The following is a 19855-nucleotide window of genomic DNA, read 5'->3' on the forward strand; positions in this document are numbered from 1 at the left end:
TCTAACCCTTTCCTGAAATGTCAGAAGGGGAGGGGGAAAAAAAAAGGAACACTCATCCAGTATCTGACTTCTGTCATCCCAGATGAAACAAAGGACTAAATTAGGTTGCTTGCCTTAAGAGAAAAAACACTTTAACTGAGTGGTAAGTGGGTGGGGTCCTATTTATGACACAAGAGGGCAAGCCCCTCCCCTCTGGTAGGAGAGTGCTGGGCACACAGCCTCCTCCCGTTCCTAATCCCTCCTCCCACAGCAAGAGGCACAGGAGTGGAGGTCAGCAGTGCCACTTGCAACTGCCTTAAAAAGGAAGACCAGGAATGCCAGGATGAAGGAGTGGAATCCAAAGGGAGGTGCCATTATGAGGAATCAATGAGGGGTCTGTGACAAAAAAGGCCTTGGGGGCCCAGAAGGATGAAACCTGGGAGAGCAACACCTCCCGAGAGGGAAGTAACAACAGTGGAGCCAGGTTCTAAGTCAGTGTCTAGGCCTGACTTGGAACCTAAGCCACCCCAGACACACATCACCCAGCCAGAGCCTGGGCCAAAAGTGACAGCCACACCCCAGCCAGCATCTAAGACTCATCAGGGACCCAGTACTCAGCAGGAGCCCGATCGACAGCAAAGACCCCTCACTCAGCAGGAGCCCCTTGCCCAACATGAAGCTGAATCCCAGCAGGAACCTAGCACCCCACAAAATTCAGGTTTGCAGCAGGAACTTCCTGCCCCGCAGGAGCCTGCACCACAGCAATCACCTGCCGTGCACCGGGTACCCTCCTCTCAACAGGAAGCTGCCTTCCAGCAGGGACCTGGGCCAGGAAAAGAATCTGAAACTCAACAGGAACCAGAATTGAGAGAGGCACATGTTGCCCAGCCAGGACCTGGCCCAGTGCAGCAACCTCCAGATCAACAAGAAGCTGGATTAACACCTCCAGCCGAGCCTAGACCTGGATGCAAAAATGGATCACCTGCCCAGACTGAATCTACATCCCAAGAGAGACTGAGACAGTCAGACCCTACAGCCCAGCAAAGAGTTCCAGTCCGAGGAGCCAAATCCCAGCTGAGATCTTCGACTGAGTGGGGATTTCTCTCAAAACTACACCAAGCATCCACACAGCGACGAGCCTCAGAGTGGAGGACGTTTTATGAGTGGGTCACAGATTCTGACTCAGAACCAGATGTGGGGTCTCCATTAAAGGGCAATTCATCACCCAAGAGGGGTGGAACAGTGGCCCAGGGAAAGAAGCTGGCCTTCAAGGGGAAACATGAAGCAGCATCAGGGTATGGTGGGATATCAGCACACGGGAAGAAAACTGGCAGCCAGAATCACAGACACTACAGGGACACAGGTGAGTTTGAGGCGGGAGGAAATGAGCGAGCCTCCCAGAGACAGTCATTCGTTCAGTCAAGAGGAACTAAGGACCGCCAGTATGTCAGGTTGGCTCTGGGGATCCCTCACCAGTCCTTCCAAAGATCAACAGCCCCATTTGATAGATGAGGAGGCTGAGGCCTGGAGACGTAAAGGCCTTGCAGGAGGCAGGGCTGATATCGGGAGTGGCAGAGCCAGGCTGTGACTTCTTCCCTGCACCAGGCTGCCTCCCCACGGAGGATTTGGGGGAAATCAGACAGAAGTGGGACAGGGCTCTGGGCTTCGGGCCAGGAAAAGAGAGTAGCTCCCACCCACCCCCAAGCCCCGCCAGTATTCATTCATCGGTCCCCAAACTCACAGCCCTGGGGCACCCTCTGCCTTAGGCACCAGCCACCTGGTGCTACCCGTAAACCCTTACCCTCACGGCGTTTCCATCCCCACTAGGGGGAACATCGGGCCTCGGGGATCCTTGAGCTCTCCAGGTCGCCCCGGGCGGGCAGGGAGGCACTTGTTCCCCTGCCAGGCCGCCTCCAGTCCAGCCAGGCTCGGTGGCCTGGGGGTTGTGTTCTCAGGAAGGGTGGCGTGGGAGAGGGGCTGCGGGGTCTGCCGAAGTCTCGGGCAAGGCTGAAGCTGGACGAAGGGAGAGTTGCGGGGAGCAGTATCGGAGCGGGCCGGGCCCGGGACTCCGCTAAGCCGCCAGCGCTGCTTCCCCCTCTGACGCAGGCCATGGTGCCCCTGGGGGAGGGCAGGCTCCAGCTCCACAGCGCTCGGGCCGAAGGGGGCACGCAAAGTCTCGTCCATGGAATGAGGGGCTAGTTGTTGAAGCAGCCTGAGGGGAGGCAAGGCAGCCCCAGTCCAGAAGCTGAGGGGCTCCGGAAGGGCCGGCAATGGTGGCCTCAGCTGAGAGGAGGGGCAGGACGGAAAGGGAGGGTTTGAGGTCTTTTTTTTCTGGCGCTGAGGATAAAGAGCTATTTCAGTAGGCTCCAGAACCCAGTCTCAAGGGAGGCGTTCCACACACCAACGCGGTAACCTCTCCTCCGACGCTCCGTCCGCAGTTGACTGTGTGCGCATGCGCGAGCCTCGAGCCCCTTCCGTCTCCCGCCTTTTCGCAGGCACGCGCCAGGCCCTCTACCGTCGCTCTCGACGGGCCGATCCGCGGCTTCGGGCTAGTGCGCAGGCGCCGAGCATTCTCCTTACCCCGCCCTTCCATTCCCTGGGAGAGAGGGAGAAAGCAGAGAAAAGAATCCTGAGAAAGAGCAATAGGACGAATAAGGCAGGAAGAAGGCGGGGCTTCCTTCTCCTACAGCTCGCAGGCAGAGCCACGCCTCCAGTGCTGTCGCCCCGCCCCGGCTTTGAATTGCCGGTGGACCTGGCCCACCCCGCCCGCCCCCCCCACCCCGCCGAGGCGGAGGCTCAAAGGCGCCCCGCTTTCCCCTTACCGCAGGCGGGCCGGGTCGCGTTCTAGGGGATCCCTACTTGGGAAGGTGAGTGGGAAAGTGAGGCTGAGAGTCAGCACGTGAGAAGATCGAGGCTTCCCTTCTGGGGTGACCCCCGCGGGAGTCCCCACTAGTCCTGCCCGAAGGACACTTCTCGCCGCCTCCAGGGCTGCATTTTCGTTGGTCACGGGCCCTTTAAAGTGTGCGAGGAGGCGGGGCCAGGCTTTAGGCCCCTGGGTTTGGGGGCGGGACCCGGCAGTGGAGTGAGGCCCGGATTGCTCAGAGGGCGGGATCCAGAGAGGAGCAAGCCCAGGATTGGGTGATATGGGGGCCCGGTGGTGGTGTGCGACGAGGATTGGCTCTCCCGGCGGGGCCTGGCGGCTGTAATCGGCCCCCGCGTGGGGACCGCGGAGAATTGATGGAGTCTGGCTGGGAAAGCGGGGCAGCCAGGGCCGATGGGGCCCTGGCCTCGAAGAGGGCCAAAGAGGGGTCCAAGAGTCGTAGCCGCCGGCGGTGGCGAAAAAACAAAACCAAAGGTGAGCGCGCGGGGCCGGCAGCAGAACGGAAGGAACCTTGGACATCCTGCGGGGAACTGGGGACTGAGTGGACGGACCCACTGCCCCGAGAAGTGGGGGAGCCCGTGGGCTGGCCCATTGCCGCCCTGCGAGGGGATGCGGGGATGATCCATTGTGAGAATGGGTGATGTGAGAGTGGAATATTACCCTCAGCATAGAGACTACCGGACGCCCCAGTAACGACTTGGGAAGTGTCCAGAATGCGAGTCCCCAAGACTAGAGTTCCCGGTCCGGCTCCGTACTCGCTGTGTGACCGTGGGGCAATTCCTGGCTTCAGTGTTTCCTACCGGGGAAATGGTTCAAGCGCCGGTTTTCAGGGCCCCAGCACTCATGAGAGGATAATGGAGAGGTTTAGAAACTATTGCTCAGAGAGGAAGTTTCGAGAGCATTCACTGTCAGGAAAAAGTAGGAGGAAGGGGTGCCTCGTAGTAGGAAATGCCCCAGGGCCAGTATGGCTCAAAACAGTCCATCCTCCCATCCTTCGTACAATCCGTGCCTCCGGTTCCTTGTCAGCCTCCCTGCTTCAGCCCAGCACCACTGGGGCCTAACTTCCTGACCCCCACTCTTTTTAGGAATAGGGAGCCCTGGATAGGCTTCAGACCACCACACCCTCCCTGGCACAAAGAAGGGAGGGCTGTCAACTGGGTTCCTAAGGTGTTATATTATTTACAGATCTCAGCAAGCTGGAGAAAGACTGACAGACCAACAGAGATATTGCAAGCCCCAGGCAGGACCGCACATTAAGTCCTTGCTAGGTGATGAGTATTTGTGAAGCCAAGTGAGGACCAATGGGAAGTTCCTGTGAAGAAACTGATGTAGCCCCCAGACCCTAGAGACCCCAAGCCCATTGTCCTCTCTGCCTTAGGCAACATCATTAGCCAAAGACAGAACTGGAGTTGGCTATACACAAGTACACGCACACTTGCACACACGCACACACGCAGACTCAGACAGGCTCGGAGCTCAGGCTGGGACCTGAGGGCATTCACTGTCATACTGCCAGACACAGCCTCATGAGCAGGACAGTGTGCCCAGAGGCAGTACAGACCAAAGTTAAAAATGTGGGCGTTGGTCGCCTGTTTCCTGGGGTCATAAACCGTGGTACACTGGGCAACAGGCTTCTTCTATCCCTGTCCGAACTTTCTGAGCTGTAAAATGGGCAGAATGATAGGACTCCCTGACTCGTAGGGCTGTTGTGAGGTTTGAATGAGTGTAGCACGTTGGATACTGGTACACAGCAAGTCTGCCTGAGAGGTGGAGGTTATGATTACTATTACTCCCCATTAGGCAGTGAGTTCCCTAAGAAGGGGCCCGTGTCTGCCTTGTTTACCCCACATTTTCATAGCCTGATATGCCAGGCACAGAGGCACTCAGGTATTTATTGAATTAGTAAGTGAAGGAATGTTCAAACTGTAACACTGGGATAATAATAATAATGCTGCCCTTAGGCTTGTCATGAGGAGTCAGAATCCTCTTGGGTGGGGTGCCTTGCACAGGGCTGAGCCAGTCCCACCCACAAACCCAAGGGCCCACCTACTCACAAAGGCTCATTCCACTAAACTCTGAGATCCACCTGTCATTTCCTGAGACTCTGCCCTGGTGCCACATCTCATTAGGGTGAATCAGACCCTGCCCCTGCCCCAAGGACATCCAGGCTGGCTGGAGCAGTCCTAGTCATCAGTTTGATCTTGTCTGGAACCAATGACTCTAGTGTCATTATGATCTCCCCATTTCCGAGATGCTGATGCTGAGGCTCTGAAGGAGCAAGGTCACCTGGGCTTCCTTACCTGGCAGGTGAGGGCAGAGAGATGGCCAACCCAACCTCCTGAGGGCAGGGGTGTGTGAACTCAAACCTGCTCTGTGCCCCCACCTTGACTGTGGGCCCAGAAAGCTCCAGTCTCACAGATTCGTTCAGCAGACATTCACTGAGCATTTACTTGTGTCAGGCCTGGACTCTTAGTGGTGAGGACAGACTCACATTTGAGCTGGGGACACAGATATCAATCAAATAATCCCACAAATCAGATATAATTGTAAACTGGCAAATACAAGAGGGAAAGTCCTGAGAAAATGTAAGAGGGAGGCTTCCCAGGAAGGTGACATTGGACCCAAGGATGAGCAAGTGCTGACTGCTGGGCAAGGGGGGCAGGGAGGCAAAGGGGACAGCTCAGGCAGAGACCTTGAGGCCCAAGGAAGTGGCTTATTACAGCACAGAGGGAGCTCAGCAAGGGAGGGGAGGATTAGGGAGCTGGGTGGGCAGGGGGCCCAGATAGCACCTGGTTTGGGCGGCCATGTCTAGGATTTGGGGCTTTATCCTGAGAGCAAAGGATGGGGGCTGTTGCAGGGTTAGGATTGTGTGACCAGACTGAAGTTCTAGAAAAATCCTCTGGCTGCTATGTGGAAAAGACATTGAAGGGGGCAAAATCAGAGACACATAAAGACTTGTTAAAATCCTCTAGATGAGGGGTTAGTGGAAGTGGGAGAAGGGCCAGATTCCAGAGGTTTCTGCGGGGGCAGGCAGAGTAGAGAGAACTTTGTGATGCATTGGATGAGAGTAAGAAGTGCCCCCCACACACACACACCCGGGTGCACACAGATAATGAGTGTATACGTCCATACACACACAAACACCTGCCCGTGCAATCTCACGGGCCAAGAAGAACACAAACACACATCCGCACATGCCCTCAGACGTACGGGGGCCGTGACACACACACACGCACATGCCCTCAGACGTACGGGGGCCGTGACACACACACACGCACATGCCCTCAGACGTACGGGGGCCGTGACACACACACACGCACATGCCCTCAGACGTACGGGGGCCGTGACACACACACACGCACATGCCCTCAGACGTACGGGGGCCGTGACACACACACACGCACATGCCCTCAGACGTACGGGGGCCGTGACACACACACACGCACATGCCCTCAGACGTACGGGGGCCGTGACACACACACACGCACATGCCCTCAGACGTACGGGGGCCGTGACACATACATATGCACATGCCCTCATACGTACGGAGAAACGTACAAACGCACAGACTGGGGAGAAAATGTCACCCACCCACAAACACAAGCCAGGCAAACACTATGCATGACATGTACCCACATACATATGTAAATTTGTGTGTGAGCCTCCAAGACACTCACACCTGACCACCCAGAAAGCGGGCAGCTGAGACCTGATGGAGAGCAGGAGCCCCCCCACACTGCAGAAACTCTGCAGAGACCGGCTGAGCCATCCTAGCGGGTCCTGTGACCGTGGGCGGCCCCGTCTTCCTCGGCATCTCACTTCTCTCCACTGCCAGAAGGGGTGGTGACGGTCCCTAGCCCCTGGGCCGTGGAGAGGATGAAATGAGTTACAGTGCCTGGCATGCATCTGCGCCGCAGGCCTCTCCCCTTCAGAAGCCCTTGCCCCTCCCAGGCCTCAGAGCTGGTCCTTGCTCCTCCATCCTCCCTGAGCTTGCTTCCCTTCTCACCCCTGCTCAGTCCCCAGGGGCCAGAATCCAGGCTGGGTCTGGCTGTCCTGTGGTTCTTTAGGGCAAAGGGCTGGCGCCAGGCAGCAAGACCCCCCTGGGTCCTACCTCTACCCCAGTTGTTGCCCATGGGCCTTGGGCGCCTCCCTCTGCCCCAGTGCCCTCTGCCTGAGATTCTTGGCAAGTTTCTGGGCAACCTCAATATCCCTTCCTCCCAGCTCCACCCAGCTCAGCCCCCAGGGAGCTGCCTAGAACAGGGCGAAGAGCAGGGCCCTGGAATCATGAAGGCCTGGGATTCAGCCTCTTCCTCACCACCGCCCATCCAGGCTCACCTGGCCACCAAGCCTTAGTGCTGTCTCCAGAGGCCTCTGTCTGTTCATCTGTTTGTCTGCCCTGGGGAGCAGTGGTCCTCTCCCAAGCTCCCATTCACCTGCTTCTGCCCCCACTCTGACTCTTCACGCTTTCTTTCCGTCTTCAAATATTTGCTGAGTACCTATTATGTGCCAGATCCCATGATGAGCCCTGGGGCCACCCCCCTGCCCGAGGGGGCATGATAATCAAAGAGGAGAAACAGGGGCACCTGGGTGGCGCAGCTGGTTAAGTGTCTGACTCTGGGTTTCGGCTCAGGTCGTGATCTCAGGGTCATGAGATCAAGCCCCGCATCAGGCTCCCCGCTCAGCAGGGAGGCTGATGGAGAGTCTCTCTCCCTCTTACTTCCCTCTCGTGCTCTCTCTCAAATAAATAAATAAATCTTAAAAAGAAAAAAGAAAAAAAAGGAGGAGAGACAGAGGATTCACCTACAGCCAGGCAAATGACCTTAGGGCCTCTCATTCGTGCAGACCCCTTCCAAAGCCCTGTCCCGAAGTTTGTATTTGTGATTTTATATCCTTTTTCCTAAAGAGCTGCGCCTCTACACGTCAGCTTCACAGCTCCGTGAAGTGTGGTTCTGTCCCTGGGGGGGAACAAGCAACAAACCTGTAAATGAACGTGTCTAATTGCAAGTGTGTAAAAATCTAGGAAGAAACGCAAGTCTGATGGCAGAAAGTAATGATGGGGGTGTGTCTTAGGTGGAGAGGAGTAGTTAGGGAGGGCCTCTGTGCGGAGGTGACAAGCGGAGGCCTGAAGGGTGAGAAACAGCTGGCCAGGTAAGGAGCACATGGAATAACAGAGGTAAAGTGTTTCTTGGAGCCTCAGTTTCCCATATGTGAGGTGGGGATGGCAGTCACAGCAGGATGGCCTGTGAAGGGTAAGTGGCAGGTGCCCTGTATGGGAACACCACACAGTAGGACATGTGTGGCTCAGAACCCCTAGCTGAGCTTGGCACCACCCTTAATCAGCTTTTGTGCCCTCGGGAGGGACAGGCATGGCTGGCTACCCTCTCTCCCCCCCCCCCCAATAGCTGGGGCCGCCTGTGCCAGGGCCAGCCTGGGGGACAGGAGCTGAGATCACTGGGCCTTTGGTCTCTGAGCTCCACCCTGGGGAGAGGGAGGGCAGCCGGGCTGGGTGAGAAGAGACACTTTGTTCCATCACTGAGGCTAAGACTCCTGGCTCCTAAGAGAGAAGAGGCTTGGCGAGCTAGATATCTCAGTTTCTAATTACTGAGGGGGTTGAGTGTCTGGACTCCTGGATCCAAGCGAGGAAGGCGCTGGGGCCCTGGACTCCGGGGTCCTAAGGCAAAGGAGCCTGGGACAAGGACTCGCATTTGAGCGGGGGCCGGGGACCAGCAGGGGGCGCGGGGAGTTGGGCTCCCTGCTGTGTTTACAACGCGCGCGGGTTCCCAGGCCTTTCTGGGCGGGAGGTGGGGCCCGTGGCCACACCCCGGGCAGGCTCTGCCCCTCCCAGCCGGTTTATGGCCCCAGGCTTCTGCTGGCACTCCCCACTCTCAGCCCTAGCCCAGCCCGCAGCTCAGCCTGGGGGAGCTCAGAAGAGGTCTGGGAGGGGTGAGTGCACTGTCTGCTAAGAGACAGGAACGGGTCGCGCTTTAAAACCCCAGGTACTGGAAGGGAGGGGAGACACCTTCTGGGGGATGAGGCAGAAGCCAGGCAAGGTCCTGAGTGGGCTTCAGGAGAGAAGAGTCTCCAGAGCAGAGGGCACCGTCTCCACCAAGGGGGGACAACAGTAGCTTGTCCAGGGCCTGGGTGACAGTACAAGGACCCCGGAGGGAAGATCACCAGGGACCCTGAAGTGTGGGGAGTCGGGCGTTGTCCAGGGCAAGTTTTTGAGGGCCATAGCTGGAAACCCAGCTTCCAGAGCCCTGGGAGGGAGACCAGCGATTTAAGTAATGTCTCTGGACCCAGAGATCTGGGTTTGAATTCTGCGCGGCCACTTTTGATGCAAGCTTCAGCTCCTTACTGAACACCTCTGAGCCTCAGTTTCTCCTGTAAAATGGGGATGCTACCGATAACAGTTGAAACGTGAATGGAGGCAGTCGGGTTCTCGGGGTGAGCAAGCACTGAGAAAGTTCTTAGCGTGGGTGTGGCAGAGTGAGCTCAAGGCTAACGGCAGAGGCGAGGGCAGCTGTTCCAGGCAGGGTAGTGGGGCTGGCCCGTGCGGTCTAAGCCAAGTGGAGAGGCCCGAAGGCCAGGGGACCCAGCTCGGGAGCAGTGGGACCGTCTTGTGGGGATCCCACAGAGGAACAGGGAGGCAGCTGGAGCTTGGAGGGGGTTCCACAGCCAGATCCGAGGGACCAGGAGGGGGCAGGATTGACTCCTCAGTTTGAAGTAAGGCTAGGATTATGAACTGGGTTCCGGAAGAGAACTGGGCTTGAGACCAGGATCCTGGGACACCACCAGGTAGACGGGAATGGGTGGGCTGAGGGCTGAGCTCTCCCAAATACTGGGGGAGGGGAAGGGCCTGTGGGTGATGACGCCTGGGGCCTTGAGAAGGAGGTGAGATAGGGGGCCTGAACCCCTGGGTCCTGAGAGAGGTGGGACCTAGTTGGGCGCCACACCTCTCAGAGAACCTCAGCGTCCTGGGCCCCAGGAGAGCCAAGTGGAGACGGCTACCTGAATTCTTGGGTCCCTGGAAGGAAGCAGAGGGGTGGATAGACTCCGGGGTTGTAGGAGAGGCATGGAGCTAGGAAACCAAGAAGAGTCCCACGTAGGAGACACCACGGAGAAGAGGAGTCTGGGGCCTGGACTCCTGGGTCTGAAAAAGGAAGGGGATGGGGCCCTAGACTCCACCCTTGGGTCCATCCCTGCCTGATGGGGGCTCCCCACTCGCCCGCAGCCTCGCGGCTCACACACAGCATGGACCTGCGCACGATGACACAGTCGCTGGTGACTCTGGCAGAAGACAACATGGCCTTCTTCTCGAGCCAGGGCCCTGGGGAGACAGCACGACGGCTGTCGGGGGTCTTCGCGGGGGTTCGGGAGCAGGCGCTGGGGCTGGAGCCGGCCCTGTGCCGCCTGCTGAGCGTGGCGCACCTCTTCGACCTGGACGCCGAGACGCCGGCCAACGGGTACCGCAGCCTGGTGCACACGGCCCGCTGCTGCCTGGCGCACCTGCTGCACAAATCCCGCTACGTGGCCTCCAACCGCCGGAGCATCTTCTTCCGCACCAGCCACAACCTGGCGGAACTCGAGGCCTACCTGGCCGCCCTCACCCAGCTCCGTGCCCTAGCCTACTATGCCCAGCGCCTGCTGGCCACCAACCAGCCCGGGGGGCTCTTCTTCGAGGGTGACGAGGGGCTCATTGCTGAGTTCCTGCACGAGTACGTCACTCTGCACAAAGGCTGCTTCTACGGCCGCTGTCTGGGCTTCCAGGTGAGCCCCCCACTCCCCCCAGCCCCGCTCCTCCGGACCCACAGTGAAGGTGCCAGGTGGCCCCCCTAACTGGCCCGACAGCATGGTGGGATTACCACAGTGGTATCACTGGACTCCGGGGACGGTAGATTCAGAAAGGGGAAGCCGTCTAGGGCTTAGGCGGCTGCACGGGGTTGTGGGGGGGGGGTCTCAAACTTGTGGCCCCTGTGTCGATTCCACCGTGTAGTAAGACATCGTTAACTTGCATAGCTCTTTGCGCCAGGATCCCCACACTCAGATTTGTCCACTCTTTGCAGTGACCTGTCTGTCCTCTGAGATCATTTGAGACCCCTCAGGAGGGTGGTTAGTACTGTTCTCAAAGGCCTCTTTATAAGAGCACACCCCATTTAGTCACCCCGCCCCCAGAGGCATGGGCAGGAGGGAGGGGGCTAGCTCCATTTTAGAGGCTCAAGGGACTCTGGTCGCGGCTGCTCCATGGGACCCCGGTCGGCCTGGGCTTTCTGGCTCACCTCGGGAGCTCTCACTCGACTCAGGATTTTCCGGCCATGGGGAAGGCCAAGGAGCACTTCCGAGTTGGTGACCATGAGGGAGACCTGGTGGTGGCCCCACCCCAGCCACCCCCAGGGGGGTACCATTCACCTTAACACCAAGAGGAAAGTAGCCTGGGAGCCTTTGGACTCAGAGCAAAAGTAGTTTGGGGGCTCAGAATTGGGGAGGGGGGAGGTGGGAGGGGGTCCTGGGGACTCAGAGCAGAGACCCAACATGCTCCTGTGTGAGGTCAGTGCAGGGTCCCCGGGGCCCCAGCCCCACATCGGGGAACCCCCCCCGCAGGAGTATCTGGAGCTGCGCGACTCTGCAGTCCCCCCCCCCCCCCCCGCCCCGATTCTCTCCGGGTCCGCCCCACCCCCACCCCAGGTGGGCTTGGCAGTCTCTCGGCCTTCCTTCCCCGCTTCCCACAGAGCAGCCTGGGTGTTCCTGGGAACTTCCCTTCACCTAAGCTGACCCCCCACAAATATTGATCAGCCCAGCTGGGACAGCTGGCTCCTCCCTGTGTCCCGGCCATGACCTTGGAGTCCCCGGAGAGTGATCCTGTGGCCACCCAACCCAGCATTCCAGGCAAAATGGCCAGGCACCGCTGTGCTCTCTGGCCCACTGGGCCCCTGGCCAGGGGCAAGGTCATGCCTGACAGCTCTTCTCTGAGGGCCCAGCTGCTATGCTACGGGACAGCTATCCCCTGTAAAATGTCAGCCCCCACAGGGCAGAAGCCTCCCACATGGGGCTCTAACTCAGCACCCGGTCCCCCCTCCCCTGCCCCCTGCTCCCAAGCCTAGTGCCTAGCACAAAGTAGGATGTAGGCCTGTATTTGTTGAATGAACAAAAGAACCCTGCTGGCCCCTTGCCCAGCTTCCTATGGCTTTTTTTTCTCTGATCTTGTCTCCCCATTGTCTTTTCTTAGCTGGCCTGGCTCCTCCCTCAGATGCTGTCTCCCCATTTGGCTGCCTTTCTGCCGCAAGATCTCTGGCCCTGTCTGTCTCTGACCATCTCCTGTCTGTCTTCCTGCCGCCCAGGAACTGGTCCCCATCCGCCTGGCCTCATCTCTGTCCTCGCTGACTTTCAGGAAATCCCTGCATCACCTTACTCCCAGCCCTCTATGGCTCCACCCACGTCTGGAACACATCCACATTCCTCAGGCCCTCCATGAGCCCCCTCTGCTTCCCTGGCCTTGGCTGCCACCCCTCTCCCCTCATTCACTCTGCTCCAGCCGCACAGGTTATCCCCGCCAAGCACAGGCTGCCTCAGAGCCTTTGCACTTGCCACGGCCTCTGCAGGGAGCACCCTTCCCTCACTTCCTCTGGATTGCTCCTCCTCCAGCACCCTCCCGGTTACCCATCTAAGTAGCCTGACCCCCAGTCGTCAGTCTGTGTCCCCTCCACCTACTGTTTTTTCAAATTTTCAAAGCATTGGTCACGAAGCATTCCTTAACATCGAACATATGCCTTTATTTGCTTCCTGTCGCCTAGAGCAGTGCCTGGCACACAGTAGGAGCTCACTAAATGTTTGCTGGATGACCACGTCTCTCCCCAAACCACGTCTCTGCCCCTCACCCCTGCCCGCCTCCAGTCCCTCCTGGGCAGTGGGTGACCCAGCGGCATCTCTCCACAGTTCACGCCCGCCATCCGGCCGTTCCTGCAGACCATCTCCATCGGGCTGGTGTCCTTCGGGGAGCACTATAAGCGCAACGAAACAGGCCTTGGTGAGTCCTGGCCAGATCCTGCCTGCAGACTCGCCTCCCTTCCTGTCCCTCCTCCTTCTTCCACCCCCCCAGCCCCCACTCCCACTGGGCCCCCGACCACCCCTGCCAATCCCCAGGTGTGACCGCCAGCTCGCTCTTCACAAGCGGCCGCTTCGCCATCGACCCAGAGCTGCGCGGTGCGGAGTTTGAGCGGATCATACAGAACCTAGATGTGCACTTCTGGAAAGCCTTCTGGAATATCACTGAGATTGAGGTGCTATCGGTGAGAAGGGGGCCTGATGAAGGCCCCACCAATGTTACAGGATGGGCACACTGGGGCCCAGAGACCCCATCCCAGGCCACATCAGGCCTCGGCAGGGCTCCAGGCCTGGGACAGCGCGTGATGGTAGAGGGGGTGGCGATTGGAGAGGAGGCACAAGGGGCTGCAAGCAGCTCCTCCCCAGCGCCCCTCCTGTTCCCTCCCACCAGTCTCTAGCAAACATGACATCAGCTACGGTGAGGGTAAGCCGCCTGCTCAGTCTGCCACCAGAGGCCTTTGAAATGCCGCTGACTGCTGACCCCAAGCTCACGGTCACCATCTCACCTCCTCTGGCCCACTCGGGCCCCGGGCCGGTCCTCGTCAGGCTCATCTCCTATGACCTGCGTGAAGGACAGGTAGGAGATACAGAGCCAAGGAGCACCAACAGCCCCACTCCCCAGAGGCCCTCCCACCTCTCAGTGCTTACCCCTGCCCCGCCCCCATCCTGTCTCTCTGAGCACATCCCTTTGGTGGGGTGAGGCCCCGGCAGGCCACCCCAGCCTCACCCAGATCCTCCTCCCTCACCACCCCCCGCAGGACAGTGAGTTGCTCAGCAGCCTGGTGAAGTCCGAGGGGCCCTGGAGCCTGGAGCTGCGGCCACGCCCCCAGCAGGCACCCCGCTCACAGTCCCTGGTGGTGCACATCCATGGCGGTGGCTTCGTGGCCCAGACCTCCAAATCCCATGAGCCCTACCTCAAGAGCTGGGCCCAGGAGCTGGGCGTCCCCATCCTGTCCGTCGACTACTCCCTGGCCCCCGAGGCCCCCTTCCCCCGAGCGCTGGAGGAGTGCTTCTACGCTTACTGCTGGGCTGTCAAGCACTGTGCCCTCCTCGGTGAGCCCCTGCCCCTCACTGTCACCCGCTCCCTGCTCCTGCCCCCACCCTGTGCTGCACTGGGAGAGAGAGCTCAGGCCTCAGTCTTGCACCCCCTGCCTCCCTTGCCATCTCCTCCTCCCCAGCTCTCTGCCACCTGTTTACCCCCTCCTGCCCCACTGCTCTCCAGACCTTCCGTCTCAACCACTTCCTCCTTCTGCTTCCTGCCCCCCCCACTCTAGCCCTGACACCCCATCCCCCCACCTCTCCATCCCCGAGGACCTTTTCTCTCCTGTTTCTCCACCCCCTGTCCTGCACTGCCAGCCTCCCGGCCCACGCTCCAGACCATTCTTCCAGCTCCTCTGACCTCCTGCTTCTGACCTCTCCAGAGGCACAGGGCAAGGTGGGGGCGTGCCCCAGGGCACAGGAATGTGGCTCTTTTGTATGGTCAGCTGAACCCCGCCCTTCCATCTCCAGGCCTCAGCTGCCCCTCGCTCCCGAAATGGGCCCTGGTCTCCCCTTTCCCACCACCTGTCCCCCTTGTTTCTGACCTCCAGCCTCTCAAGCTTCCCAGAGCCTCCTGATCTCCACATCCTCAGTCTGCCTGATCCCCGACCACTGTCCCCCAAACCCCTGCCTCAGTTTACCAATCTCTAAAATTGCAGTTGGCTAGACCTTGGGATTGGGGCCCCCATACCCCACCTCTGAGAGTCCAGTGCTCCTGGCTCAGAGCTTGAGCTCCTCCCTGCCAGGCTGACCAAAGCCCCCTCCAACCCAGGCTCAACAGGGGAACGGATATGCCTCGCAGGGGACAGCGCAGGTGGGAACCTCTGCTTCACCGTGTCCCTCCGGGCAGCAGCCTACGGGGTGCGGGTGCCAGATGGCATCATGGCAGCTTACCCAGCCACGATGCTACAATCTACCGCCTCGCCCTCCCGCCTTCTGAGCCTCATGGACCCCCTGCTGCCCCTCAGCGTGCTCACCAAGTGTGTCAGCGCCTATGCTGGTAAGGCCGCCACACACACAGCTGGAGGCCTGGGGGGGACTTGGATGCTGGAGTCCTGCAGGGATGGGGGCTGGCGCCCAGTCTCCCGGGGCTCGGGAGAGGAAATCTGAGACTCCTGGTCCCCACTGAAGCCATCAGAAATCCTTGGGTCCCCGGGGGCACCGAGGCCTGACGTTCCAGGTGTTGAGACTGGGCCTCAGCCCTCCACACATACTCCACAGGTGGGGAGACAGAGGAGCACTCGGACTCAGACCAGAAGGCACTGGGCGTGATGGGGCTGGTGCGGCGGGACACAGCCCTGCTCTTCCGAGACCTCCGCGTGGGCGCCTCCTCCTGGCTCCACTCCTTCCTAGACCTGAGTGGGCACAAGTCCCACACGAACTCAGTGCCCACGGCAGGTGAGTGAAGCCCTCCCCTCACACACCCACTCGGGGTGGACAGCAGGGACAGCCGGATACACCGAACGTCCTGGGGGGAGGCGAGTGGCTGTGTCCTCGGGTGCTCAGGGAAGCAGAGATCACCTTCTGGCTCTAACCCCCTATTTAGCCCTGGGGACTACCACACAGCCTTGCTTTTCCACGACACTCCACATCCTAGAATTTCCAGGACTTCTGGTCCGCCAGGTCATCTCAGAACTCCTAGGAACTATAGGGGGTAGCCTTGCAAACAGCCCATCCCAGAAAGGAACCCCAGGAAATAACTCAGAAGGCCTGCCACATGTGCCAATTTTTGATCCCAAGAATGCCACTCAAATCCCTTGGGCCCTCAGGGGGGGGAGTCCAGCCCTCCTAGATTCTTCCCAGACTTTTAACAGAGACACATGGGGGTAATGCCCCACTCCGGGGGCTGGCCTAGGAGCCTGGGGTCGGAGGGATCAGCAGACTGACTGCACAGACCTCGGTCAGTGGGAGAGATTTCCAGCCTCGGGCAGGGCAGGATCCTCATGCAGCCAAAAATCACCAACATCCAGGGATCTATTTTTTCCCCACAATTTTTTTTTAACATTTTAATGATTTTAAAGTACAGCCAGCTCATTTTCTATCTCCAGCAAGCCAACAGTATTTTCTGAATAATAGTGCGTGTTCAGAAGAAGACAGATACCATTCCTATTCAGAAAATTATTCCAACTGAGTGTGTCTTACTTTAACTTTTTAAATTTTAGGATATTCAAATGGATGCAAATACACACAAAAACAAAAGGGATTTGAACCGTGGACCATTGAACACTGGGGCTTTCCCTAAAGGTTAGAGGTGACAGGTACAGTCCCTAGAGGCCCACAGTCGAGCAACCTACGGGGTGATGGGGGCCAGGTACCCTATCTGTGAGCCTTGCTTTGCTCCTCCATGAAATGAGGATGGTAAGAGGACCTGCCTCATTAGGTTGTTATAAGGACTTCATGCAACTATTTGTGCCAAGCACCCAGCACAAACCCGACACCCAGTAGGTGCTCCTAGCAGATGCCGGCACCCCTGACAGGCTGCGCCCCGTGACTCCCCTCACTGGTTCCATTCCGGTGACCCTCTTGGGTCACGGGGCACTTATGCAGTTACTCTCACATCGTCTTGCATCTTGCCTTCGTGGATTTATATAGACGAGTTAAAAAAGAAAAGATACCTGCAAAAGGCAGGGTCGTGGCCCCAGTGGTAAGCAGCATAGGTCGGATCAGATTAATGGAGCGGAGGCTCAGGTGGGCATTCCACGCAGCCCGAAGCGTGTCTTTGGCCTCAGCGGGGCACTTGCTTGTCGGGTCGCTCAAAGGTAAGGGATAAAACTAAAGAACATGAAGGAATGTGGGGAGCAGATCTGTGTGGCTGCAGGTGTGGGATCCCTGGGGATCGAATAGGCTCCCAAGACTCTCTTTAGCTCCCTGTGAACGTGGCCTGCTCACTATTCCACTGTTGACACCCTCTGTGTTGAGTGGCCCTCACAGGTTGGTTGGGCCTCGGGCTGGGGTCAGGGAGGCAGCTGGAACGAGGCACCGGGCCTAGTAATAAAACATGAGGATAGTGTGTGACCTCCCAGGGGGCAGCAGTGCCTCATCCCGAGTCCTCACCACCTCCTATGAGGTAAGGACTATTTTTATCCCCTCTTTGTACAGTGGAGGAAACTGAGGCTCCCAGAGGTAAACTGACTTGCATTTCACCCTCCCGGTTACCACACACACACACACACATACACACACACCCCTCCACGGTGACTCCTCCCACCTCCCCCTTGGAGTTGCAGCCTGGGGCACCTGGGGCTCCCCACCCATCCCCGAGGACGGGAGTCTGGGGGGGAACACTCGGCCTCCACAGCCCTAGCGCGCAGCTCCTCCTGCAGAGGCCACTGCCCTCCCGCCTGACCTCTCCTGACCGCCACTCACACACCCAGTCCACAGAGCCAGGCTGATCTGTGGCCCCCACTGGCCACCTGCCCCTGCTCCTCTTGCAGAGCCAATGCGGCGCAGCGTGTCTGAGGCAGCCCTGGCCCAGCCCGGGGGCCCGCTGGGCACAGACTCCCTCAAGAGCTTGACCCTACACAACCTGAGCCTAAAGGACAGCTCTGAAACGTCAAACAGCCCGGAACTGTCAATGTCTGCGGAGACACTTGGCCCCTCCACACCCTCCGACGTCAACTTCTTGGTTGGCCCAGACCACGCACCCGAGGCCGCTAAGGCACAGGATGAGCTGAGCACCAAGGACAGAGGCTGCAGCGCGCGCGCGGCCTTCCCTGAGGGTTTCCACCCTAGGCGTTCCAGCCAGGGCCCCGCCCGGATGCCCCTCTGCGACTCGCCCATCGTCAAGAACCCCTTCATGTCGCCGCTGCTGGCGTCTGACGGCATGCTACAGAGCCTGCCACCCGTGCACATTGTGGTGAGCGCCAGACTGGGACAGTGCGGGGCGGGGAGCAGGGGCGGGCGGGGCCAGGTGCACCTGCGGAAGGGAGCTCGGGAGCGAGAGAGCGGAGGGGTGGGGGTGGGGGTGGGGGTGGGGTAAGGTAGCCTGGCTGCCAGCCGAAGGGAGAGGCGTGCCACCAGGAGGGAATGCCCGGGGGCGGGAGGGCTGCAGGGGAACCAGGGCTGCTATTTCCTCTCGCGGTCTTGCGGAGCCCTGCAGTCGGGGAAAGGGAAAGAGGTGGTGGGTCTAGGGGGGGAGGGGGCCGGAGATGCTGGGCCGAGGCTCAGTCTCCCACTCCCCGCCCCCCTCCCCTCGTTCCTCTGCCCCGTGCCCCACCCGCGCCGTCCCGCAGGCCTGCGCGCTGGACCCCATGCTGGACGACTCGGTCATGTTCGCGCGGCGGCTGCGCGGCCTGGGCAAGCCCGTGAAGCTGCGCGTGGTGGAGGACCTGCCGCACGGCTTCCTGAGCCTGGCGGCGCTGTGCCGCGAGACACGGCAGGCGGCCGCGCAGTGCGTGGAGTGCATCCGCCTCATCCTCGCTCAGCCCGCCCCGCCCACCGCGCAGCCCGTCTGAGCCCCAGCCCGAGCCGGGCCACGCGGGCAGCTGGGGCTGCGCGGGGGCGACACTAAAGGCCTCTTGTTCCCATCTGAGCCGGCCTCCGTGGTGAATGCGCCCCCGGTTAGGCGGCGGGTACGTCCCCCCCAACCCCACCCCCGGTCGAGGGGCTCCCGATCCCCTCCAGCCTCTCCGTCAGGCCAGGCGCGGGAGGGGCAGGCTGTGCCTTAAGGTGGGAGGACGGCCGGGGGCGGGGGGGGGTCGGGGCGGGGGCCCAAAGCCGAGACCCTGGCCTGAGGGGTGGGGGGCGCACACCAACGAGTCTCCGTAGACAGCTGGAGCTGCACTCCATCATCGCCTTCTACTGCTGCTGTGACCGCCGCAGGGTGGGGGCCTGGCCCTACCTGGCAAGACGGTTTGTTTTGTTCCTTTGTAAATAAAAGTATTTTAATTAGTTTGGCCTCTTGCAAATAGGGTCGGGTGTCGCCCACCAGGGGGCAGCATCGGACTCTGCTGCTGGGATCGGAGCAGCCTGGCAGTAGAAAGCTGGGAGCCCAACTTCTGGGTCCTGAGGAACGAGGGGACTGCAGGCTCGGATTCTTGGGTGCGGAGGGATTGGACGCCCCTACTAACACAGACCACCTCCCCTTCAGACTTAATCCAAGTGGTGTGCCAGATGGCCCTGGGTTCTCAGCTACTCCCCTTCGCAGACCCAGCCCCAGCACCCACCCAGAAAAGAAAACCCAAACGTTAGAGAACTGCAGCAACTATATCAGGAAACCAGAAACAAAACTGATCACCCCAAATACTGGAAGCGCAAGCTCTGCTGAGCTGTGACAGTCACTCAGTCCCTCAACCAAGACTCTGAGGTCTTGTCCTTTTGTAGGCCCTGGGTTTGGAGCAGAGATGATTTCTATCCAGGGCCTGCCCTCAAGGGACTCAGGGAGAATGGGCGGAGAGACCCAGCCAGACACAGCATGTCACAGTTCCCCCAGGTTCCATGTGTGGTAATCAAGGAGGGCTTCATAGAGGAGGTGATCTGAATTTGACCTTAAAGGATAAGTGTAAGTCTGCTAGGCAGAAGAAACATGCAAAGTTGTGAGAGCCACTGGGCAGTTATCAAAGCCTCTGCCTGGCTAGAAGGTCAGGTACAAAGTGGGAAGTGGCCTGGGGGGCCTGGAGCAGTCGGCAAGAGCAGATCCTGAAGGTCCTGGAGTACAATCTGGACTGAACTGGAGGGCAGTGGGAGCCACAAAAGGGCTTTGAGCAGCAGAAGGACAGGATCAGCTAAGGCACTGAAAGGGCCTGCTGGGACACTGGGGCATGGACTGAAAGGGGAAAAGACTGGAGTCCTGGAGGCAGAGGAGGCTGGGGACAGGGAAGACAAGGCCTGAGCTGGGGCAGAGGCCATGGGGGTAACTGA

At 59.4% G+C, this 19855-nt stretch overlaps 2 protein-coding genes and 1 long non-coding RNA gene across 11 annotated transcripts in view; 1 reads left to right on the plus strand and 2 right to left on the minus strand.

Annotated features, from left to right (window-relative positions):
- LOC113935483 overlaps positions 1-2981 on the minus strand; it is a 36347-nt gene extending 33366 nt beyond the window's left edge. The window contains exons 1-2 of the long non-coding RNA XR_003524039.2: positions 2802-2981; positions 1781-2575 (exon numbers count right to left, since the gene is read on the minus strand). This is a non-coding gene — a long non-coding RNA (uncharacterized LOC113935483). The remainder of the gene's footprint in view (positions 1-1780; positions 2576-2801) is intronic.
- Positions 228-18886, plus strand: LIPE (lipase E, hormone sensitive type). 9 transcript variants are annotated; one of them, XM_027617430.2, is made up of 10 exons: positions 228-1342; positions 10092-10627; positions 12791-12881; positions 12998-13143; positions 13350-13535; positions 13717-14011; positions 14769-14996; positions 15218-15394; positions 17431-17852; positions 18229-18886. In XM_027617430.2, the coding sequence occupies exons 1-10, from the start codon at positions 409-411 to the stop codon at positions 18448-18450; spliced, it is 3237 nt and encodes a 1078-aa protein (XP_027473231.1). In that variant the 5' UTR covers positions 228-408; the 3' UTR covers positions 18451-18886. The 9 variants fall into 9 exon arrangements, with proteins under 9 accessions (XP_027473231.1, XP_027473232.1, XP_027473240.1 ...); XM_027617439.2 differs by lacking the exon at positions 228-1342 and adding an exon at positions 2762-2846; XM_027617432.2 differs by lacking the exon at positions 228-1342 and adding an exon at positions 3101-3334.
- MEGF8 (multiple EGF like domains 8) overlaps positions 12335-19855 on the minus strand; it is a 58653-nt gene continuing 51132 nt past the window's right edge. The window contains 3 exon segments of the mRNA XM_027617427.2: positions 12335-12855; positions 13465-13520; positions 16612-16981. The gene's annotated coding sequence lies outside the window, so the exon portion shown is untranslated.

The sequence above is a fragment of the Zalophus californianus genome, chromosome 17 (genome assembly GCF_009762305.2).
Source record: "Zalophus californianus isolate mZalCal1 chromosome 17, mZalCal1.pri.v2, whole genome shotgun sequence".
Classification (NCBI taxonomy): Eukaryota; Metazoa; Chordata; class Mammalia; order Carnivora; family Otariidae; genus Zalophus; species Zalophus californianus.

Coding starts and splice junctions, on each gene's coding strand:
- LIPE (XM_027617430.2), top strand. CDS start 409: ATGAAACCTGGGAGAGCAACACCTCCCGAGAGGGAAGTAACAACAGTG. Junction 1,343..10,091: donor CAGACACTACAGGGACACAG/GTGAGTTTGAGG, acceptor ACTCGCCCGCAG/CCTCGCGGCTCACACACAGC. Junction 12,882..12,997: donor GCGCAACGAAACAGGCCTTG/GTGAGTCCTGGC, acceptor GCCAATCCCCAG/GTGTGACCGCCAGCTCGCTC.